Genomic DNA, 25,280 nt, shown 5'->3' on the forward strand with positions numbered 1-25,280 from the left:
TAAGATATTGTGGGAAAATTATGGGCAAAATAAACTTATTCAGGTAAGGATGATGTGGACATAATTAATTCATAATGCAACCCCTATTTAAAAAAAGAAAAGGAAGAAAAAGGTTTTATTAGCCTAAACTGCAGTCCTTGCAGTGCTGGGATGAAAGCATTGCTTTAGTCATGTGGGCTCTGAGTATAGTTGAGTGTTTGAGCACAAGGCAGCTCAAGTTCAAATCCTTTTTTAAAATCAGAACTGCTGCAGAATTGTCAAGGTCAAAATATACAGGAAAACTGATTATAACCATGCTTATGGCAGGATTTTAATAAATTCCCAAGCTCAACTGAAAGATGGTTGTACCCAAGCTAATTATACGCTTATGCTTTCTTTGTATTCACAGATATAGATGAATGTCAGTATGGCAATCTCTGTTCAAATGGGCGTTGTGAAAATATGGAGGGGTCTTTCAGATGTATTTGTGGCCACGGTTTCAAACTCTCTGCATCAGAGGATCAGTGTGAAGGTAGGAAAGAATATGATTAAAATTCATAAGATTGCACTTACCTTCTAGATAATATTTTTCATCTAATAGTATTCCTTTTAATGGGGAAACAAGAAATGTACAACACTGAAGCTAAATAACCAAAAATGTAAGAATATGTATTTCCATTTTATGGCTTCCATGGTCACATTGTGGATTTTGACATTTGTTATAAAGCCAATCAAGAACAGGTAGTAATACTTATATTGCTAAATTGGGATTTCTGCAAAACCCTTGGCATTTCTGTCATTTTGGAGGTTTGGGGACAGTGGCTTTCGCTGCCTTAATTGCTTTTCTTTCCATCTTTTTTTTTCTTTCATGTGGGTGAGTGGAATCAAAAAACCCAGGCTGCACCCTCTTGAAACCCAGCAGTGTCAGTTAACACTGAGCTGATGTCCGCATGGGTGTCACTGCATTTCAAGTAGTACATTTAGGAGAGAGAGAGTTTAGTGTCATATTTCTAAGAACAGTACCTGTACCTCCAAAGTGTCAGGTTCTACATTTCTTCGACATCTAAAATTCCCACCAGGACGGCTCCAGTGGAACAAAATTAGGTCTGAAATCAGAGCGGAGTAGTCTGAGAGAGAACCTAGAGTGTGTACAGGAGGTATGAATATCCCTCTCCTTAGGGAGCAGGGACTTCTTGAAACCTCTCCCCAAAGGTGAAAATCTGGGAGAATGTCTCCAAGCTGTGGAAGCACACAGAAACCTGAATGTTTCTTGTCAGATTATGTTTTTTTTTCTTTTCCCTTCCCCCCACCCTTCCCTAAGTGTCTATGTGTAGCACCAAACACTTTCAGACTTCTGAGTGCTAAAAATAATACAGTAAAACTAAATGATTGTTCATGTAAATTTGTCAGGAAGTTTGAAACAAAACATCAGTGTAAGTTAAGTGTCCTGAGTGAGTTAAATGTGCTGTCCAGGACGCACAGCAGACTGGTCTTGGGGAAAGTATGTAGACAAAGTTTGACTGCTTCCTCTCAGCCTTTCATGGAAAAGGGCCCTTGCCAAGCTGAGCTGGCATGTGCAGACTGTTCTTAAAGTGCACCCTTCTAAAGTAAGGACCTGTACACGTGCCCAGATGCTTCATGCCACAGATTTCGGTGATCCTTAAATTCAAAACTTCAGTGGGCACAAGGGACCATTACTTAAGAGGTCAGACTATGTAGCCATAACACAGCCCTGAAAAACCTCATTGAGTAACTCTCCTGTTTGGAGTATATTTTCAGACAGACATTCAGCTGTGCCTAAATCATAGAAGTGACTAAGAACCTACCATATCAATTTAATTACTGTTCCTTAATGAGTATTTTATAAATAAGGGAGGGAAAACAGGTTTCTTAGCTCAAATAAGACATGTGCTGTGTTCTGAACTCAAAGTGCTGCTCCCCTCCAATATTTTGAGTTTTTCATAGGAAAATTTAAGTTTGATGTTCACATCCATTGGTTAACCCAGACTGACCCCAGTTTATGAGAACTGAAGCACTGAGGGATTAGCAGTTGTTGCGGAAGCAAAAGGACATTTCCCCATACTTTAGAGGATTCATACTGTTACAAGGCAAGTGTTTAAAGGAGCCTTAAGGTACAGCTTAATAGGGGAACAGCCTGTCAGTGTGCATCTGAAAACCACACCCTGTTAAAAGGTGGTGATCCTGCTGGAAAGAGTTTTGTGGGTTTTGCTGACTCATTGGAGCGGCTGACTTGTTACCTTTGCCAGATATAAAAGAAACAAAAGCAGCTCTCAGGCAGCATATGTGTGTATTTGTGTGTCTGTGTGTACCTGCTTGTGCATTGAGGGATATATTGACACTACAGGAGAGAATGCTGAATGCAGTCATCTCAAGGAAAACATCCAATCTGCAATTTCATATATTTTTATGCATCATATTGACTGTCTGCATTTGTTAATAAATAAGACCAAGAGAAGCAGTATTGGATATTGATACTCTGCTTTGCTGTTTTGTTCAGAATTGATCATTGCACCATTTGATTAGTAATTGGTATTTTCAGATGTGTTACGTTTTCACTGTCTCTTGTGCTACAGATATAGACGAATGCCAGCACCGATCACTCTGTATGAATGGACGCTGCAGGAACACAGAAGGATCTTTCAGATGTATTTGTAGCCAAGGCTACACATTATCATCTACTGGAGATCAGTGTGAAGGTAAGCTTGTGCACTTAAGCTACTGATTCATTTTTTTTTCAATGAGATCTTGAGTATTTCAGCTACAGGCATGAGCTCTTTTGAGAATGGGGCAGAAAGATATGTTGCTCCTCTTTCTTTCCCAATACTTTACTGTCAGCCGTTCAACAGTCCCCACCTACACAGCCACATATTTAATGGATTCTTAGAAATAGTCCCTGTCATCTTTCCACATACAAGAAATAAGCACACATTTCCAACAGTAAGATTGGAAGAGCAGTTGGCATTGTTACCAAAAACAATTAATCCTTTCCAAACCTTGTTGCTCAAATTCTGACACAGACATTCTGTATTACAAAAGCTTCTGCCAGCATACACTGTTCACATGGGGGCCTGCTAAGTTAAAACTTATTCTCCAGCTGCTTTTGGGAACCTGTAGCCAGCCACCACAATCCCACATGTGCCCTGGCAGGAGAAAATACATAGTATAAGATGAGCTCCAGGGGGATCTGCTGGAGCTCACAGCTTTCACTGTCTCAGAAGGCAGTCTACACACTGAGCTTGTAAAAACAAAAATAAGAGGTGAAAGATGTACAGTAAATGTAGGGAGAAATGCAAATGCTGTGTTATAGAAAACAGAAACATTCTATTGTCTCTCAAGTAGGACAATTTAATTGTCCCGTAATTGGCAAGCAGATTTTTTCTAACGAATTATTTGAAAGCTACTCCCTCTTCTCCATCGTTGGCTGTACCACCTGATACAGTACATCTGCTGCACTACTCATGGTCACCTTGAGCATGTGAGCTTACTTACTAGCGAGCTCCAGAAAAACATTGTACCTCAGTTGCTTCCTTATCTCACCCTAGGGGGGAAAAAACTCTCAGTTAAGGTCTCACTGTACATGTGGTATTAGCACATAAAAATGTTCCAGTCTCTGGTGTGCTTTCTGTAGCTGCTGATACCATGGAAGATACAGCTCCTTACTGCTGTTCTACCTAGTAGTCTTCTGCTGCTAGGTTATCCTCCACACAGCACTCTAGGAGGCAGTTCCCACCTTCTCACCCATAGCAATAGCTCAGGAATCCTCCTCTTCAAGTGATCCAGGCAGAAGAGTGGTTCCCCCTGAGCCAATCAAATGCTGTCTTCTCAAGACAAACCTGTAATATCAGACCAGACTTCATCAGCAATGATGATACTGGATTGTCCACATTTAAGAGTGACAGCATCTCTTGAAGTTCTCACCAAGAAGGAATAAGGATATCTTATAAAATCTCCTCAGCACACTGGTACTCTTTGGTACTGACCTGTTTGGAGAATCTGGTCATAGAATAACTTGACACAGTCTTCTCAGAGTTCCTGGTGAATGCCAGCATCACTTGCATCAGCTTCAAGAAATGTGGGCTGATGACACAAGGCACTAGAAACTTGCATCAAAGAACTTTGCTCTCACCTGGCTTCAAGATCTTCATGAGTTGCAACAGATGCAGAGATATGGAGATACTGTGTCCAGAATCAAAGAAAAATGTGGTGGAAGGGATCACTGGTCCATTCCTCCTCCCAAAGGTAGAACAGACCATATGGTGTCATTCCTGACAGGTACTCATCTAACCTGCTCTGAGTAGGCTTCAGCAGATGAGATTCCAAACACCTCTTCAAGCAGTCTGTGCCAGTGCTTTGCTGTCCTTGTATTAGAGTTTCTTTTTTCCCAAATGTGTGATGGTAATCTTCTATTGCTGCAGTTTAATTGATGAGTTCCTACCTTGTCCACCTTAAACAAGAAAAGGTTCTTTCTTTCCTCTGCATAGCAGAGGGGGAGATGGTGAGAGTGGGGTGCATAACGGTTTCAAGCATTTTGGTTCCTTCAGCAAGAAGCTTTACAAACCATCAAGTCTGCAGAGAGAGATTTTGAATTAGTAAATGCTGTTAGCATGTGTGAGCATATGAAATGGTCAGTTAAACCATCTTGTAGTGAAGAAGAGCAAATGAAATATAGAAATGAATTTAAATCCATTGTAGTTGGGGACCAAATGTTTTCCAGAACTTCTCTTCAGACTGCTTTGGTGCATTTCATACAGCCCAAGAAGTCATGGTAGCTGTTGCTGCTCTCCGTCACTATGCAGTGGCCTGTCAGGACAGGTCCATGCTTTATCTTCATCTCTTCCTTGATCCTGTTCAAGGGCAATTTTCAAGAAAAAATAATTTCAGAAGCTCTCAAGGCAAAAGAGGAGGAAGTGGATCATACAGGGAAAAAGGGTAAAGCTGTTCCCTCACGTTGGGGTCTTCGTCTCATTCTTAGGAAGGGTTACAGTTCCCATTGTAACCAAATGTACAGCTTCTCCACCCAGTGACAGAGTGGTTAATTTCTGTAGAGACAGTTTGTTCGCTGAAGATTTTCATAAATATTAAAAGTGCTGCACAAAATCTATTCATCTCTTGAAGTGGAAGAAATTCTTCTGTGCTTGCATTCTACCCCTTCAATATTTTCTGAAGTACAGGATATTACAGACTGCTTTTCGCACCTTGGAGACTAAGTTTGAACAGACTGTGCTAGTTTTGCTGTCAGTAAGAACATTTCGTGCAACTCCTTTTTCTGCTATACATTCACCTCTCTTGTTTTTCCTCACCTTGTGATGTAATTATTTTTGAAGGCTCCTTGAATTATGCAGTGCACGTTTAGGGAACTCAATTGACTACGGGTTTAAATCTCACATTCTTTTCATATCAGCGGAGGTCCTCAGCCTCACAGCCGCGTTCCCATCTTTGTGAAAATGGCTTTCCTCCTGACTGTTAGTTCAGCCAGATGTGTGCATGAACTACAGGGCAGAGCTTCCGTAAAGACAAAATTGCTTTTAGAAGGCATCCAGCATTTCTCCACATGATGGCCTCTGATTTTCAGATTAGCCTATTTTCCTGAATGTTTTCTAACACTTCACGGAGAAAGCGGGAAAGAGATGACAAAAACTGTGGGTATAGCACAGCACAGTTGTGTGAAAAGAAGAGGGTGGTTCAAATTCTGTCCAGTTTCTCAAAGACTCAGGGATGGATATTTGTCACGTTAGAGGATACCCAAAAATGTATGAGGCTGTAAAGCCAATGTGATTGGCAGATCACTTGCAAGAAGTGTGCTTGTTTGTTTAATAAGGATTTCTTCTACTTCAGAAGTTTTCTTAAAAATGTAGCAGCTCAAGAAGGAGTTTGCTGGTTTGATCATTATACACTTGTGCAAACTTCTGGAGATATTGCAGAATTATGCTGTGCTCATTTTCAGCTGTGCTTTTTGCAACTCTGGCAGAAGTTTTTGTCTTGAAGTCTTTGCACAGTATTTCACTTATTTAAGAATAAAGGTAATTTGCAAATAATTGTTCAATACATCGGTTTATACGTGCAGTATGCGTGCTCTGTATGCATCCTTGCACTGAACTCTTCAGAAAATGAGAAAGCTGGACTGAGGCCTTCATACCTTCAGTTCTGTCTGAAAGCAGTAATCTGTATGTCCATTCGTGTTGTAAATGCCTGTATACCCTATTATCCAAGGCTGAAGAACTTTTCCCTTCTGCAGTACCTGTAGAGACTTGCTGTTATCTGCTTGGAAATTAGTAGCCTGGAAGTATGTGACCATCCACAGGTGGGCTTGTATGCACAACCTTCCACTTGAAGACAGAAAAAGAGGTTACTTCCTAGTAGTCAGAAGTCTTCAAGATGCATGACCACATGCATGTTTATTTTCTTTCTGCCTTACCCTCTCATTCAGCATCTCCTGTTCTTGAGATGAAGTGACATTGAGACTTTCTGCTCTGTGTTGCTCCAAATATGAGGGAACACAGTGTGAGCACACCTGTGGGTAAAAAGTATTGGCCTTGTCTCAGCTGACAGGAAGTATGAATATGCACCAGCTGGACTTGCATATAGACTGTACATCTCAAAGAACTCAGGTTACTGGAAAAGAGCATGTCTGAAGCTTAGGAGGCTCCAGTGTTCTCCTAGGAGCCTTCAGAGATTTTGCTAGCCAAAATGCTCTAGACATGCACCTGTAAAAGGTGGTAAAAAGCACTGAACATCTCAAGCATGAGTTACTGTCTCTGATTTTTCTGGAGATTCTTGCGCAGCAACCATAGGACCTATGAAGTCTTGCATCAGAGAAAGGGAGGTTTGCATCCTATACGGAAAATAATGCATTTTGACTGCATTTGGCAGAAGATGCCTTCTTGTTGTGAGACTTGGCATTAACTCAGCGCAAGGGAGTCGTTAGTTTTTTCTCATGCTCCTAGTCAAAATTAATTGCTGTTTTAAATAAACCACAATTTATTTCTCAGTTGAAAATTATTATAAAACATGTGGTTATCAAAAGGTCACAACTTTGTCAGCACTAAGTGCATTTTTATCTGCAATAACATTCGTTCATGTAAGAAAGCTATCCCTGTTTCTTATTTTTATCAAATAGATTAAATCCCAAGGATAGCTGCACTCTGATATAGTGTGGGTTTTGCGAGATAACTGTAGAAATGAGGTCGTATCCTCTTTTTTAATTACAGTTGTTATTTGTTCCTGCAACGCAGGAAAAAGTTACAAGTCTAGTCAGCTAAAATCCATGCTTAAGAGGTCAGAATAATCAAAGGCAGTGGAAAAACTCTTTGATAACTGTTTTTCAAAGGAAACTATCTGCATTATCAGAGCAATAGACTCAGTGAATTACAAAGTAGGGCAATGTGGAGGCAAGGGGAAAGTTGCTTATGAGATGCTTCTTTTACTTTCTTATTTTCTGTTTTATTTTAAAACTAGAGGCACAGTCATGAAATACTTCGTGACCTTTAGCTGTAGTGAAGCAAAACTATAATATCGCTGGAACGTAGGCACTTGCTGAGTTAATCCTAACCCACAGCAGCTCTGCTCTGTTTCCTCTGGGAAAGAAAAGACTTTAGGTGGAGACAATGCCAGTGTCCTGTTCTTGAAATATTTGATTACTTTGTATCTAGTTTGTATCCTGAAACTTGCCCTGCTATGTGTTAGTCAGCAGGTTTATCCCATGGATGTCAAGACATTAGGGCAGAGTCTACAGGCCTGAGGCTTGGCGCTGGGAACGTGGTGTATAGGCAGCTGGGAGCTAGACCCTGCATGCCCTGAGTCTGGAGCTGGCTTTATGGCTTGGGTGCAGCACTGTGCAAAAGCAGCTATTCAGCTTCATGACCAAGCTGCTAAGCCTGCAAAATGGCTGTATTGCATCACGTGAACTGCCTCTGAAAAAGCAACCATTAGCACAGCAGTACACACAGTGTGGCCCCTGTCCTACGAGCCTCCTGGCCATGTGGTTGTTTTGTGAGTAGTCTCTGCAGACATGTCTTGTCTAGTGTGGCACACCAGCTGTGCTCGGGCTTGCCCATACTCAGGGGGATGTCTGAGTCAAGTCACTTCCGGCTCAGGCATCTCTGCATAGTGGTCTAAACATGTCCAAAGATGCATATTGCAAACTACAAATTTGCATTGGCAGGCATTTTTTGTATCTGTCTTCTAAATGTACAGCTGCTTGGATTTTCTTGTTAATCGTACTACTGTAACACCACAGCCACCATTAAAGTAGGGAGGAGATTGGTATAAAGGTCTGTTGTGGTAGCTTTCATTAGAGATGCATATGGCACATATTAGACATGCTTCCTAAGAATAAATGATGTGAACTCAAATTTTAAAGCTCTCTAGAAATACAAGAAGTTTGATGATAAGATGAAGGAAATTAAAAGAACGTTCTAAAGTGTAGTAAACGTGATTTCTCTCCCCCCACAGATGCACAGTTATTAAATGACATTGTAGCTTCAAGTTGCTACGTTAGTATCAAAATATCACTATTAAAACTTTCATCAGTTTTTACATCATCTAATAATTCAGTTACATTTTTATTTCAGATGTTGATGAATGCCTTCAAGACAGTGATATTTGCCTTGGAGGAAACTGCATGAATACTGACGGGTCTTACAAATGCACGTGTCTAGATGGTTTCCAGCAGATAGCAAACAGGGGATGTCAAGGTATGAAATAGCTATAAAAAATACCTGGACCTTTATTACAAATGTGCAAATTTGTTAAGCATAACTTGTGATAGTCACTGATCATGCTAAGAAAGAGAAACTAATTTTATTTATCATTTATAGTACTTTCTTACTCTTCTCATTTTATATTACTCTCTCTAAATATATGCTGAGAAATTATTTCAAGGGGCTGAAATCTCAGCCTTCATAACTTGAAAGAGAATCTATATTAGAACTAACAGAGATACAGTGCTGCATTTTCCCAAAGCCTGGGAACATTTATTTTGACAGAACCTTCTATGTTTGTGGATCAGCAATGTAATAGAAAGAGCAGTATAGGTAGTGTTAAGTCACATTAGATAAACCTCTCTCATCTCTAAGACACTTGCAGTGCTTTGTGGAGGATGGGCGGGGAGGAAGAGAATGTGTTATCTGAGGCTGAGTCAGCATTGCCAAACCCAGAAAAATACTTCCCAGCTTTTAGTTCTGAACGATCCCAACTCCTTGTTGGCACAGCACCCAGGCATGCCTCACAACTCCCTTTTGCCATCCGTTTTTATGAGACAAGAATCATGGTATTAGAGCTGGAAAGTGATAGCATGTTCGTGCTCTAAACTACTGGAGAAGCAGGAGACTGGACTGTGTTTTGGCTGCTCTCTTATGCACAATTTAGACTTGAGCTGAAAGACTGTATTCCAGCTGATCTATGTTGAAGATCTTGTGCAACCAACAGTAAATTCCCCATAGAAGTTCTAAGTATTATATGTGACTGCTTTCTAATTCAGAAAATGTTGCATTCGACATAGGGAAGTGCTGTATTACACCTTGCTTTAGCAGATAAAAGAGAATTGATCACCAGCTATAAATCAATGCCAGCTTTGATACCACTCTATTCTCGTCACTCCACTATGTAAAGTAGTGGTATACAGGCTTTATGTTTTAAATGGATAAATATAACAAAACTGAAAGCACTTATGAGCCAACCAAGGGGCAGACAGTATAGGCAGTATTTTTAACAGAAAAATGTGAATGAAAATTGGAAATCATTTCAGGTAAGAGCACCACACTTGAGAAAGATGACCACCAACACTGAAAAATAACAACTTGCTGCAGAGGGGAGTGAAACTGCTTGAGATCAATATCAAAACAAATGGAAGGAAGGAGGAGTTGATAGAATGAATACTGACAAGTTAGAATAGCAAACAACTGAACACAGTGAAAGAACATAGAGAGAGATCTTTGGTTAGCAGAATTAAGTATGGTTAGACTTTTTTTCCTGTGTTGACTACTTGTTGTTAAGCTGTTACAGGATGCAATAGTGGAATTTTTATTCGTCATAGATGGGAATCTCCAGTATATTTATATTTCAACAGTACCTTCAAAATATTTTAAGCAGCAGATAAACTGAGACATTTTTAAATGACTGAAAGTTAGTTCTATTAGAGTTCTGTAATAGCAAAAAAAAAAAACCATAAAATTTTTGAGATAATTTACCTGGAGAGATTAGGGGCATGGTAAAAGATCCAGATAACAGGCCACTAGTGCAGAGTGATCTTGATCACACAGTATACTGGGCATTAGCAACCAATATGCATTTCAGTATATCCAGTTATATATTGAAGAAGGAATCTCAGCCATGCTTATAGGATAGTGGACTTCCCTCTGGGACACAGTCACTGAGAAGGATTTAGGGGTCAAAGACAGTCAGCTGAATATGAGCTTCCAGTGCAACCCTGTGGCCAGCAGGGCTAATGCACTCCCCAGAAGACTGAAAAAGCAGAATATCCAGCAGGAGTAAGCAAGGTTTGTTTACCTCTGTTTTGCACCGATACAACTGCTCTTGGCAATTTGTTGTACACTGACATTCTGGTGCCCACAATTCAAAATGGACGCTGATCAGCTGAGAGTTCAGAGCTGAACCCAAAAAAGCTGATGGTCTGGGGGAAAAAGGATTGAATGCTTTTAAACTGTTTATTTTAAAAAAATAAAAAAAGAGGGGTGACTTGATCATAGCCTTGATCATAGCCTTATTACCTTCAGAGGAAACCATAATTGAAAGTAGAAAGCTATTGAATCAAACTGGTAAATTTATCACAGAATGTGGTGTCTGCAAGTTGAATCTGGCCTAGACTAGAAATTAGGAACATGCATTTTGGTAAGGAGTAAAGTTGAAAAGAGTCCAAAACATTAGAAAGTGTGCAGTTTGCTCTTTCAGATGAATTATACTCCTGTTTCTCTAAGATTGTTCATTTTGTTTTCCTGTCTTTTAATACATCGTTCTACCTTGTGTAATCAGCTGTTTTGGTTTCCAGTATTTTTCTGGCAGTCTTAAGAAACTGGCAGCTTAGTCTTGAGAACAGTGTGCATCCTGAGAAGGTACCATACTGTCCTTGTCATTGCTGATCTCCCACCTTACCTGACTTTCAGAGAGCTTCAGGAAGTATGTCATTGCTCTGCATTTACTATTCATTCAGAGAAGACTTGATACATGTAGGTGTTGTGTGAAGCCCAGCACACTGACTTTTCCCTGTGCCCCTCATACAGATACTACCCTTCCCCAAGCTGCCTCTGTTCTTTCCACATATGTGCCATGACTTCAGGACACTGGCCTAGAAGGTTTACACACAGGATAGAATCAGTCTGTATCTAAAGAAAATTCTGTAATGGGTCTTGAAATAATGGTACTGTAATCATAACTTCGCTAGCCTATCAAAATTATTATCTACTTCGATGCATTTTGTACGGCTGTAGCAACGGCCAGAATCTAAGCCATGAAAGACATGGTTAAGAATAAGAAATTCTAGTCTCTGTGATGATGGATGAATGAGCCTTGTGTAAGTTTTGTTTCTAAATTTGTGTTTGATCTCAGCGTGGTATTGAAAACTATTGAGAAGTACAATTACAATGTGAATGGTAATTCATGTAAAAGTGGTACCTCCTTAATGAATGAATGCAGTCCTTAAGTTCTGATGGCAGGTTTTGTTGGTAAGATGAGACATCGGTCAGAAAGAAATGCTTTGGTTTTCAGATTCAAAAGTAAGTTTGAAAGGCAGTGTTTGAAAAATGCTTTCTAAGTTAAAAAAAAAAAAAGGCAATTATGACAGACTCCTATATAGCAACCTTTTGGGACCATTCCCCATCAGCAAAAAAGAGCATTTGGCCTTTAATTACATAAAATCAGCTTACGGGGAATGATGCAACTCCAGACCTGCTGGTAATACATGAAGCCAGATGCACAAGCTGACTAGCATGCAGCAATCAAGCAACAGTGAGACAGAGCCATCTGAGAATTCCCCTAACACGGAAGAAACGTTGGCTAATATGGAGCTTAAACTGGTATCTGACAGATCACTCTCATCCTCATCGCAGAGAGTGACAGTGAGAGTATGATGCAGCAGAACATACTGATGCCTATACAGAGTTTAAGAATGATCCCAGAAGATTTGGTTACTCTGGAAAATGAGCCCCGTTTACATAGCTATTTACATAGCTGGTGGAAATAAAAGCTACTTTTAAGACTAACTGAACTTAGGCTTAATATTAAGAGTATGATGACTTGCAAAGCGGTTAATGTCTCTGTGTTTTCAGATATCAATGAATGTGAGAGATCTGACCTCTGTTCACCTCACGGGGAGTGTCTAAACACAGATGGTTCCTACCAGTGCATATGTGAGCGGGGCTTTTCTGTGTCTGCAGATGGCCGAACATGTGAAGGTGAGACAAGTCACCATAATGCATTCCCATTGATTTGCTGTTATTAGTTGTGTGAGAAAAGTAGTCAGTTTGGGTCTGATACCCCAAAACCACTGTTAACTCCACAATCTGCCACCTAAGGGCCCTTTGTTCTTTTTCTCGTAAATGCAGGGGGTGCTATGTTGCTGTTTGAATCATAAGAATTGTAACAGCAAACGTACAAAATGGGCAATATAATGGAGTTAATGTTTGTTAGAAGCTGTGGTTTACTTTTCTTGATTTTTTTTTTAATAATTTTGCTATCTTAACATTAGACTATCTTTTTTGAACAAAAGAAATTAGTGAAAAAGAAAGAATACTAACCTAACTATGGCAAATGATGGCAAAGGAGGGAATGATATTCTTATGTCAAGATATATGAAACCAGGGGACATCTGTAATAATCTGAAATCTATTCATAGATGGGAAGTTATTTCTATCTTGTAGCAAGGGCAGAAGGAATAAATAAAATGCATGTAAAGTGAGTTTGGAACTTAGACTTCTGATAGGTTTCAAGTGGGTAGCCCTTCTGCTGTAAATTTTTAGGATTATTTAGTTTAACTACTCTGAAGTGCATTAGCAGCAAGCCTGAGCTGCCTGCATGCTCTCATTGCTGTGCGTGAGACAACAGAACCTTGCTTGTCAAAACTTTTTTTTTTAAGATGCAGGTGAAGCATCCATACAACAGAAGTAACTCCAGTGAGAAATTGTAGTAAAATGCTATCTATGATAGAACCTCAGACATTTTGAAAGGGCAGAAATGGAGTAGATAGCGGTAATTAGATCTTTACAGTGCTAAAGCCAGCTTACTCTTCGTAAGCGTATGCAGGTATGCTTATACAGGTATTTGTCATATACAGTTGTAAAAGCTGCTCCAGTAATAACACTGGTGAGAAACATCAATCAGGAACCTAGAATTTAGGTGTAACTAGGGTTTTTATTTTGTTCTAGCATGAGAATATATCCTGTTACTAATGGAACACACACACTAGCAGGAGAGCTAGTGATGCTGCTCTTCTGCACTGAATTTAATAGGAGACTTGTGCTCAGTGATACCAAGAAGATATGTAGCTTTGTGTAGTCAGTGATGCTGACAGAAAACAAAAATTCCCCTAACTGGAGGAAGAATGGCTGTTCTTATGGATGAGAGGACTGTTCAAGACAAGCCTTGTGGGAAAAGTAATAATTCAGTAGGGAAAAAAATTATATGGTAGCAGTTTGGCAGGATGCATTGCAGAGAAGCACTGGGCAGATGATAGCTCGGTGTTAAAACCTATGGGTAGTGGATGTCAAGCATCCAAGAAGCAAGCAAGCTGTTCTCTATCCCAAATTATAGGCCAGTAAACCCGTATGTGATTGATTTGCATGGGCCAGCTCTTGTCGTAGTTCACTTAGGGATAGTGAAAAGGTTCTTCCTTCAGTGGAGGAGGTGTATTAAAACTTCTGTCTGACTGTTGCATTTATTCTCCCTACTTTTACCAGAGGAAAAAGAGCATTACAGCATTATTATTATTTGAGCTGGCATATAACCTGCCATATAGTTAGTAATATAGTATCTAATGAAATGAAATACGCTATTGGCAAGAATACTGTTATGCTGATGTAAGGGAGTAAGTGCTGTATATTTAGATATAGCGTGGCATCAAACACATGATTTGTGTTTTAATTATTATTGATAACTTAAAAAATCCTGCAGTATTTTTGGTGCTGTTTCCTCTCTAAACATTTACTTCACTTTGTAATCATGGCATTAGTTGAAAGAAACATTCTCTTACTGCCAAGACAAAAGCCTGGTCAAGTAAGCTAGCGAGAGCGAATCTAAATAACTCCAGTGATTGATGGGCAAGGCAGTATTTTGTGATTTCAAGTAATGGGGATAATTCCAAAGCATGTTCATGGACTCTTGGCAGCATGTATATGTGTCACCCAGTGTTTAGGAAGGATATGGTTAAATATCTTCAATTTCTCTGCAAGAAAAGTAGTAGCAGGTGTTTTGTCTCACTGTTAAGCATAGCTTAAAAAAAAAAAAGTGGTCAGAGAAGAATGCAGCCTGCTCTTAGTAGAAACCAAACACTTTATTCCAAACCAAAGTTAGAAGAACAGTTATTAACCTTGTGAAATCAAACTCTCAGAAATAAAAAAAGACAGAACTGAATAGAAACAAAACTTGAAAAAAAAAAAAAAGTTGGTGGCATCTAATTTTAGGGGACGTATCAGAACCAATAAGCCCCTCTGTCTGTATCTCTGACAGTTAATAAAGTAGCACAGTTCCCAGGGAAGGGTTACCATCACATATGATGAAGTAGTACAAACCTAATCTCTATTAGAACAAAAAAGCCAAACTTTTACTAAATAGAAAAGGATGAAATCACAAGATCTTATTTCCAAGATTGTGAGTAGTTTTGGAACTTTTTAATGAAGAATAAAACAACAAGTACAAAACCAGTTGAGCGTGCTTCACAAGTAATTGGTGGTGTGTATGGAATACAGATCAGACTTTATATTCAGCACTTGGAAAAGTATTTTAATAACTTGGCGAAGCAAGGGTACTTCTAGTCTTCTGAAGCAGCAGCACTCCTTTTCTACCATGATTAGTTTCTCCATTCTGTCATTTTAATAAAAACAATTCTAGAGCTGAAAAAAAGCATTTAAAGGGAGCACTGATGGCATCAATGTTAATATTTGTAGTGGTGTCAGCTTCATGCGAAAAGGCAAGACAAAACAAAAGCATCAGAAACAAAAGGAACATGTGACATTCCAGGTACTGAGAAAGGATGTGGCTTCCAGCTGCAGGAGCTACTGTTCTTTACACTAGGTGCCTCTGTGAATTTACTTTTAGTTAAGTGAGTGAGAATAACTGTTTATACCATCAGAGAAAGAACCTGAGGAAATTTTGCTGGATTCAGACGCCTCTCTGTACCTGGGGAGCAGATTTTCCATATCTCCAGACTGTTTTTGTACGAGTTTGACTCGTTTTTTTGAAAAGTCAGAAACAACAACAACATAAAACATTTAAGTAACCCATGTGGTTCTGTTCTGGTATGGAGTTTTTATGGCCATTGGCCAAGGTAAACTGAACAGCTGTGGAGACTGTGTCTTCTTCCAAGGTGTAGACAAACTTTTGTTGTAGCAGTGACATTCCACTGCCGCCTGGCCGCAGGCTCAGCAATTTGGCTGCACCAGGCTCTCTCAACAGGAGGCTCTCTCAACAGGAGGCTCTCGGAGCGCTCCCTAGTTCCCTGTCGAGCTCTCTGGGGTTCCTGTAAAGGCAGCATTTTACCCAGTTGGCTGCTAGTCAACTGTGTTGACAAAAACTGAAGTTAGAGGTTCTCTGATGCTTAAGTCAGTACCCTGCCCAAGCGACTCTCCTGTCTCCGTGTCCAGTCCCATATGTCTCTCAGTGGCTCCCTCACTTTTCCCTCTCTCTGCTCCAAGCCCCGAGGTTCACTGCCTGCCTCAGCAGGCACTGCACAAAAAGTACACATCCCACCAGAGCTCTCCAACCTCTGCTTCTTCCTTTCCCCTCACTTACTGTCTTGTTTCCTGTTCTCCTTTCCTTGTCCACTGAATAAGTCACCTGTCTGAGCCTTTTGGATGCTTGCACGGAGCATCCACAGATCATTCTGTGATGAAAGAATAATTTACAAATCTGTACACAAAGATGCTAGATTGTCCATCGTTCAGGGTGGCTGCATACCTAAGAAGTCTGAAAATCAGCGAAACAAAGAGCAGAGCTATGAACAGTGCACAACTGTTACCTCTGCCACCAAAGACACTTTAAGAGAGTAGATGTTTGCTGTAACTGCACATCACAACCATAATTCTGCCCATGTAAGATAGACAGGGCAGCTTTAGGAAAAGGGTATGGTAAATCTAGGACTCCTTTTGGGGCAGAGTATTATCTGTTACGTGGAGTAAATTTTATGCTGTAGACAACTTCACAGCTTCACCAAATCTCTGGTTAAATACTGAAGTAAGAAAGCTCGGCCTTCTGCCAAACATAGATTCAAGTATGCATCTCCAGAGTGTGCCCCTGTGAGCTACCTTCTTGTTTCACAGTGAGCATTCACAGACTTCACCAGCCTTCTCACATTTGCTGATAGAGATGTTTTAGGGCATCAACTACTTCTTATCTGGATGCTGGCTAGAGAAGTAAGAACACAAAGGGGAAAACAAGAATCTCTTTCTTACCCACATCATCGCAATGTTGAAATGACCATCCAGCATTATTGCCTCTAGATGGCCAAAGTCTTCATTCAAGTATTCATTTTTCTAATTTTCTCATGATGGTGATTTTTACGTATGGGTGTTACGGGCAGCCCTGGAACTCTCTGAGCTCTGTTCCCTTAAGCACTGTACAGAACTTTGCTAGGAAACAGTTCCTCTTCCAGACACTTTGCCATGTAAGTAGATTTCGGTGAGACTTAAATATCACGCCTGAGGTTGAGTATGCCTTCATCTTGTTCAGGCTGGCAGAAAACAGGAACACAGTGTTGAGCTGGAGTGTGCTTGAGCGCACACATGCTTTACCTTTCTTTAGATCCTGATGATGTCAGATCAAAGGAGTTTTGATTAAAGCAGGCAGCACTGAGTCATGGATTCTAAAACAGGTCATAATTACAGAGAACTGCTTTAGTCACTGTATAGACATAGGATGTATTAGTTTCATATGTAGTTTTTCCCCTTGCTTTGTCTCCATATAGCAAGAGAATCACTGATTACAAGCCTCATGCTTTACAGGGTGATTAAAGAAACAAATGCCCTTTCCGGCTGTAAAACAGGAGTCCTTCGAATGAGCTGTCTAGACAAGGAAAAATATGTGGTGCCTGGACCTTCTCTGTAATTTCCCATACACTGAAAGATCCAGTCATGTTCAGACTGTGTGTTCTTTAAAACAAAACCGTCTTCTGTGGCTGTCTTATATACTAAATTAGGACACTTGCTACAATCACAGGTTTTGTTTCTGCAGCTTTTCAGTCAATTACCTTAGTTTACCTTCAGAGAACCAGCTGCATGATCCATTCCTCTATCTGTTTCCTTTAACATTTAGCTATTAAGTAAGACAAATACTGTAATTTAGGTAATTCTAAAATCCCCAGTTGTAGTTTCTTCTGTCTAGGCTTTTAACAGAGTAACTGTCCTGTGGCTCAGGAACTTTTGTTATTAAACTGTAGCTGGCCACTGAAAATACAAAGGCTGCATTATTGTCTGTTGTCTTAAATTCCTGGCGGTCAATCCACCATTGTTTACTCATTTTTAATTCCCTTTCTTAACTTAACAGGATTTTCTGAATAAGAGATAGAGTATTCAGATTTTTTGACCAGATATGTGAAACTCTGATGATCACATGAAAATAAAAATTAAAATAAGGTATGTTATGCAGGTATAATGCACAGCAGCAAGAGCGAGGGACCAGAAAAACACAACTGTAAAGAATTTGTATCTTCTTTCTCCCAGTAACTCCATATGCATCTTCTTATAATTCTGTCATTATGGTGACTGGAAAAGGAAAGGGTATCAAAGGTAATACTTGACCTTTCGCCTTTGACAGTGTCTTCAATGCAGATATATATTGCTTACTCTTATTGCTGAATTAATTCTACTAGGGAGAGTTTGTGGTAGATTTCAGTAGGTTCAGTATGCAGAAACCACCCAAATTTTCATATTTGGTTCCTTGAGAACAAACATACGAGCTATTGTATTCTTTGCCAAATATAAACCCTTTCTAAGATAAATTCATTGAATATTTTTCCTTTGTTTAATGAATCGATATAAAGAGCCTTATTAATATAAAGATATTAAAGCCTTTATTAACAAACCAAATAAATTATTCTGCCAGTTCCATCTGCAAGTATTATTTTTTTACAATTATCAATTGTACTCATGTCTCCTAGATTTCAGTGTATGTAGTACATACAGGTTTTCCATGAATTTTGTTTTAGCTGAAGGTTGTTAACCAGTGGAGCAGTCTAGTAGGAGAAGAGGTAAGTTTTCCATCACTTAAACATCCTAAAGTGAAATTAGATGCCTTTCTGAAAAAGATGTTAGAATCCACAATTTACTCACAAAATTTGCCAGACACTTTTTTTTAACCTATTTGAGAGGTTAGGCTACATGATGTGGATAGTCTCTTCTGGCCTTAAAAATCTATGTGCAATTCTAAACATGTTCCAACCCCAACCACAGCAAATAGGAAAAGCTGGTTTTCAAGACCCCCAAAAAGCCTCTCCCTGAGGCAGACAGAAGCATGTGTGGATGAATTTGGGCACTTGGGGAGTGAGAGCGCCACACAACAGGTAACCTATTAGGGATCGTGTGAATGGTAATGATGTGCTGCTCAAATTTGGGTAGCTTGGGGAGCTGTGACCACGTGGTTCAAAGACCAAGAATTCAGCTGAGCGTAAGACACACTTTAAAAGTAAAAAATGTCCTTGCTTGGTGAGCACTGTCACAAGAAGAACAAGGTGCATCTTTGCTGACTTTTCTGGGCCTTCGTTTGACACAGCTGTGCACAGCTGGAGGAGTAGACAGCTCTACCTTCTCCCTTCAGAAAGAGACCAAGCAGCCGTGCTGTTCACCTGTTCAAAGCAGCCCCCTCTCTGTGGCAATGCAGGATTCGGTCCCACCAGCCCTTTAGTTCAGCGAGTGCCCTAAGGCCTTCACTGCTCCAGTGAAGAATTATGGTAGGCTCCATCACATGAAGGTCTACTCTAATGTGCAGATGTAATGATAGTAGCTAGTACCCAGATAAATCAAAAGTGAATCACTTTATTCACCATTTAAAATGTAATTTCCCCTGAGGCGGCACAGTGCAGAAGGTAATTCTAAGCAGACAGCAACCTTACTTAACAGTCATAATGGTCTCTAGGAAAGAAGTATAGCAATAATTTTTTTGCTTCTAACTGCAGAGGAATTTAGAAGGCAGAAGGTACTAGTCCTAGTATGCTGGCAGGTTCCCAGTTTCAGTTAATGTTCTTCCTCCTGAAAAACACACCATGACATCTTTAATGACCACAGATGGTCAGAGCCTTGGGTTTACGTCTTACTTTGAGTGAAGATAAAAGTAATATGTTCCTAGCACTTGTAGTACACTTACAAAAATAAACCACGTTCTGCCACAAGTGGCTCTGCTTCATTATAGGCTGATGGGCAGCTGAGTCAAAGAAGAGACTTACTCATGCAAGTGACTCTTACTTGTAAGGCTGGCAAACCACAAATGGGAACTACAAATGAAAGGGCCAGTACAGAAAGCGTGCAGGCATTGTAATTACTTCACCTACCTGAGTAAGATTATTCATATGTGTAAACTTACAGGATTAAAGCCAGAAGGCTCAGTCCGCAGATATTTACCACTTACACATACACCGTGAAATTATCTTCTGTGCTGAGAGCCTGAATGAGATCTGTGCAGCACTTCTGCCCAGTGGATGCAACCATACCTGTGAGCTGCTCTTGTAGGCACAGTGGGTTCAGTTTCACCCGTGTTATTGACTGTATAATGCTGCACTGGCAGAATCTGTAAGCCAGTCAGAGAGATGGTCATATTTAAACTATATCTTACTCTGTGCCATCGTGCCATGATTGGTGGGTTTGGTGAAACAGTTGAGAGACAGCTGACCAAAACCGTTGTCTGACAGAAGATATTTCCTGTGAAGTTAACACTGAAACAATTTCTTAAATTGTACATGTTGCTTACATTAAATTTTTGTGTCTTGTCCTTTGTGTTTGCCTCCCAACGGATAGAGGGACATCGCTGCATCTGTTTGCAAAAATGGCCTGTCTGTTGTTTTTCTGCACTATTCATGAATGTCTGCCTTTGACTGTCACGCGGCCCATCTGATGTTAAAATTCTTCCTTGCAGATGTTGATGAATGTGCGAATGGCACAATATGTGGCAGTCACGGGTTCTGTGAAAATATGGATGGCTCCTACCGCTGCCTCTGTTACCAAGGGTATCAGGATGCACAGGATGGGCAAGGGTGTACAGGTGAGTTCTTAGGTGCAAGTAGTCATTCCTGCAAGGTTCTAGTGAGCAAAAAGCGGCATATGAGCAAAATGCATTTCTTCACAAGAACGTTTTTGTTTTCTGACATATTTTGTTTAAGTTGTACCACTTACGAGTAAAATAAGGTTGAGCTGTGCTTTACTCACTGAACTTTGTGCCAGCTGGGAACTTAACTGTCTATCCATTTAATGAGAACCTGTTACTAGGATTGAATGGAAACCAACAGCAAATAAGCTGAGCCACTCATTTTATCTCTTTAAAAAAAAAACAAGACGACCCACTATTTCTGCACATTGGGACCATTCACAAATATAAATCATAATAGATTGAATTTACTACTTTAGCCTATTTAAATGCAACATCTGTTTAGTCTCTTAGCTGAATAACCAGAACTCTGTACTACCCCCTACAGGAAATAACGTCTGGCATGTGGTACAGCCAGTCTGAATTAGATGGCACACCTCCCTAGGCACATCATATTTGAACAGATTTTAACATTGGCTTCGAGCTCAGGAAAGACACTTATCACCATGAAAAGATGTGAGATTTTTGTAGATGTGTAAATACTGCACATTTCTCTTGTGAGTAATAGGTTTCCAGATCTGTTGTTAATAGTGATGGTTGGATCTGAGGTCCATTTGAGGCAGCACAAGTTTCTAATATAAAATTAATACCAGATCAAGGAAAGGTATTCATTAACCAATTTTTTCAAGCCAGACTCAGGATGAAACACACTTACCAGGAACAGAGACCTAAATGGAATGCTGAACAGAGAGGAGGAGTTAGAAGTTTTACAGAAGTGTTTGTATGTGTTTTCTAATCTATTAAATAGTTTTATTACAAAATTCTTTATGCCATTTGGCGCGTAGTTTGCAACATACCAATGTTATTTTTGCATACAGTGACTTTTCACAGATGAAAACAAATGAAGCAAAGAAAGGAAAAAAAAAAAAAAGGAAAGCAAAAGCTGGTGTGAAACTAAATTTAATTTTGAGTTGCCACTGAACTGATTCTGCACCATAAAATAATGTCTTAGGTTTTTTTTCTTGTATACACTATATAATATAAAATACTCTTATAAATTTTGATGCCAGTTATCTACCAAAACAATTTCAGGAAAAGGTAAGTCTCTTTAGTTCCTGGCCAGGCAACGTTCCCCAGAGAAGACATTCCTTATGACAGGAATCCAGCAAAAAGATAAAGAAAAATGTAAGTACATTTTAAAAGTGCTGAGCAAACCGTAAGTTAAAATGCATATTTATATTTAAAAAAAAACACAAAAATCAACATTGTCATATGAGTAGATATTTATTCTTGCTGGATAACAGGTACAAAAGATAAAACATTGCCTCATGAGTTATACTTTAGACCACATTCAGTTATAGATATTTCTGAATTGTGATAATTATGTGAAAATTATAATTTTCGGATGCTGTCATTAGTACACAAAGTAGACTTTCAAACGTAAACTTCAGCAACTGAGAAGAGAGTAAAGTTAAGTGATCCCGACAGTATTTGGTAACCCTTGTTTAAACAGCAGACAACCCTCCCATCAATCAAAAAGCATTTCAGGGTAGACTAGTGAGCAGGTATACGAAATCCAAGTTAAAAATATGTGGGGTCTTTTTGGGGAGAGGAAATTTGCAGTGTTTGGCAGGGGCTCCCTGGGTGACCTGGGCATAACCCTTGTAGGTTCCAGAACAGCCTGTGAGGCCGTGCATACAAGAGGCACGTGGGGGTGGTGGGGCTGGGGAATTCACTGTTCAGTGGATGTTCACATGGAAAATGGGATTTTGAGGAGAAAAGGGACTTCTCTTTTCATAGTGCAGTCTGAATCGCACCGAAACTTACTCATTTTGCTCCTTGAATGCAGTGGAAGTTTGATAATAAAGTAAGTTAAGAAAACAAATGAAATGAGTCTGAATCTTAAATCCCAAGAAAAGGGTACAAAGAAAAGCAAGTATTTAAAAATGAGAAAGAAACCAAAAAAAACCCTGAAAAAAATGAAAGGCAGTGTTCTGGTCTGCAGGCAGCACCTAATCAGCACCAATAGTCTATAAAAACTGTACTGTGGCTTTCAGGGGTCTTTATTTCAAAGGACTGACTACTTGTTTATGAATCCACTTAGGTATTAGTGAGTTTTTAATCCTTCCCCAGAGATCACATCTGTAATCTGGCAGACAATATTGGCACAGATACAGCAGATAAAAGAACAAACTGTCAGTAATGGGTCTGAATTGATTTATGTTTTGGATTTTTTTCCCCAGATGTGAATGAATGTGAAATGCTGAGTGGAGTATGTGGCGAAGCCCTCTGTGAAAATGTTGATGGTTCTTTCCTGTGCCTGTGCTCTGATGAAAACCAGGAGTATGATCCGATGACCGGACAGTGTCGCTTCCGTACCTCACCAGGTAAAACGCCAGCGGATTTTTGCATGCTTGGCATGATTTCCACTGCATATGTAACCAATGGAAAGGTAAAGTTGATTTAAATGCTGGTGTTGCTTTAACTACAACAGAAAAATTTAAAACTTTGTCTTCTTGAAAGTGTGTGTGCATGAGAAGAGGCGTTTCTAGGATGGAATATGTTATCACTGAATCATTAGTAGTGAAAATATAGCAGAAACACCTTCTAAATTTTGTACGTCAACAGACTTGGCAGTAATAATGAACAGTTACACGAGTTGAGAGTAAACAGTCTCTTGTTTGCTGCACTGTAACAATGAAATATGATATGGAATCAAGTCTATGGCTTGAGTGATTTTATTTTTTGTTCAAATTTTTACAAACATCCACTGGTATGCTTGGACAATGTTTAAGGGAGCATATGAGTAAAACCAAAATCTGTATATAGCGGTATCCTCTTAGCATTATCTAGTACTAACATAAGTCCTCAGAATAGGTAGTTGGGAAAGCAAAAAACCAAAACACTGAATTGTTGTCAGTCTCTTCAAGTGCCTTTTTGAGTGTCCTTCCCTGTTTTACTCCATCTTTTGTCCTGTTTTTCCTAGTACTCCATTGTACTGGATTTGTGAGCTTTTGTTATCAGGTGGTTTGGGTGCTGCAAATACTACTGGAAATACGCTCATTAACAATTAGTTTAGAACTCTTAAAGTTGCCTCCACATTTCTACACTGATCCAGTTTGCAGAAAGGAATAAGCCCACAATAAGGAGCAACAGAGTACAAGAAATGAAGGGATTTACTTGCACAGCTTCTTTTCCCCTTCAGAATGCAAATCTTGGTGTTTTTCTTATTTTGTTCTTACACTGCAGGCTGATCTAGCTTCTGGAAATCTTTAAAATAACTGGCTCTAGTGCCAGGATGCAGACTCTACAGCTTACAAGGCTGTGGCTATTTTCTCTTATCACTCATGGTCTTTCAGACTTGTAAACGAGGTTGAAATATCTGTGACCTAATTGCTACAAGTATTTAGATCACTGAGTGTAGCACTCAGCAGCACTCAAGAAATGCCTGTGAAATATCATTAACAGCTGATTGACAAACTGAAACCTTTACAAAATCTTGAGAGAAAGATTCAGGCTTACAGGAGCTTGTTTTATGGAGAAATGAAAAAAAAAAAGTAAGATGGCTGAGGCAGCAGAGCAATACCCAGTGGTACTGGCTCCATTCCTGTTTGCAAGGGAAAATACTGCAGTATCTTTCCACCGTGAGGCAGATTAGCTTAAATACCCGCTGACGATAACTGAAGTAGCAGCATTTAAAGTTCTTGCATGAATTTATGGAAGAAGAGTGTTTAAATTATATTTTCAGGATTTGCAGGAGATGCAAATGCCATCTTTGTTTTGGTACTGTGAGGAGGTAGTACTTGGGAGAATTCAGCTACTTGTCAAAACAAAACCAAAGCTAAAGAAATTAGCAGAGGACCTGAGCCCATGTAAGAAGTCAAGTCCAAGGAGCATTCAAGGACATACCCAATCGTTACTGTGGGGAGGGAGGGGATGAAAAACCCAGTGTGGCTGATTGTACTGTCAGGATGAATACGCTACTGTCAGTACTAACTCCATTTTGTTGTCACCGGTGAGCATAGCTTTACTGTGATCAGTTTGGAAAGAAGCCATTCTTCCTCCCCCTCCAGCCTTCATCAGGCCCTAAACAAAACATGTGCTTCACCTTTGTCTCTCCTCTGATAAGGTCATCAAGGAGGAAGATCTCACATAGGAGATCAGAAGACAGGCAAATTAGGACCCGGTGAGATGTACTTTATACACCATATGCCCTTGAATTAGAATAAGGAAAAGTGGCAGTACTAGGAACAGAGATCTTACTATTTATTCTGGTTTTTTTCTTCCAAAGTAAAAGGACGAAAGTGCTGTTGCTAGTTCTTCTTAAAAAGGATTCTTGCTTTCCTGTACATCCTGTAGCCTTGCTGTTTTTTTTTTTTCTCTTATCAGTTAGCTTCTGTTTCTCAAGACCTCAGAGATTGACCAGTCAAGTGGTGACGCTGCCCCATGTACCTCTGGATTTGACATTTCAGCAGCTGACAATACACACTTTATTCTTCTACATCTGCTCACTTTGCTTGTTCCTATTTTCTTCTGGCAACCAATGGGTGGCCCTTGTGCAGCTGTAAACTGAAGAGGGAACAAACCCAATCTTTTCCTTCCCATTTGTAAGTGGCATAAACCCCATGTGCTCACTGCAGGATGAGTCCATCGTTTGCCCAATGATGAGTACTTCAGCCTCCCCCAAGACCAGCTGCAGCATGATCATATAGGAATAGCATGATACCTCCCTGCAAAGAGCAATGGAATAGCCACACATCCTCTGGCTTTGACAAGCCACATACTCACATCAGGCATGGTGAGAGCTTTGAGAGCTACGGTGCATG

At 39.8% G+C, this 25,280-nt stretch overlaps 1 protein-coding gene across 7 annotated transcripts in view; it reads left to right on the forward strand.

Annotated features, from left to right (window-relative positions):
• LTBP1 (latent transforming growth factor beta binding protein 1) overlaps nt 1–25,280 on the forward strand; it is a 203,741-nt gene that overhangs the window by 146,855 nt on the left and 31,606 nt on the right. For all 7 annotated transcript variants that reach the window (XM_072856615.1, XM_072856611.1, XM_072856612.1 and 4 more), the window contains 6 exons: nt 389–511; nt 2,574–2,696; nt 8,571–8,693; nt 12,282–12,407; nt 20,287–20,412; nt 22,698–22,841. In XM_072856615.1, coding sequence (XP_072712716.1) covers nt 389–511; nt 2,574–2,696; nt 8,571–8,693; nt 12,282–12,407; nt 20,287–20,412; nt 22,698–22,841 — 765 coding nt within the window. The remainder of the gene's footprint in view (nt 1–388; nt 512–2,573; nt 2,697–8,570; nt 8,694–12,281; nt 12,408–20,286; nt 20,413–22,697; nt 22,842–25,280) is intronic.

Source organism: Ciconia boyciana, chromosome 3 (assembly GCF_034638445.1).
Source record: "Ciconia boyciana chromosome 3, ASM3463844v1, whole genome shotgun sequence".
NCBI lineage: Eukaryota > Metazoa > Chordata > Aves > Ciconiiformes > Ciconiidae > Ciconia > Ciconia boyciana.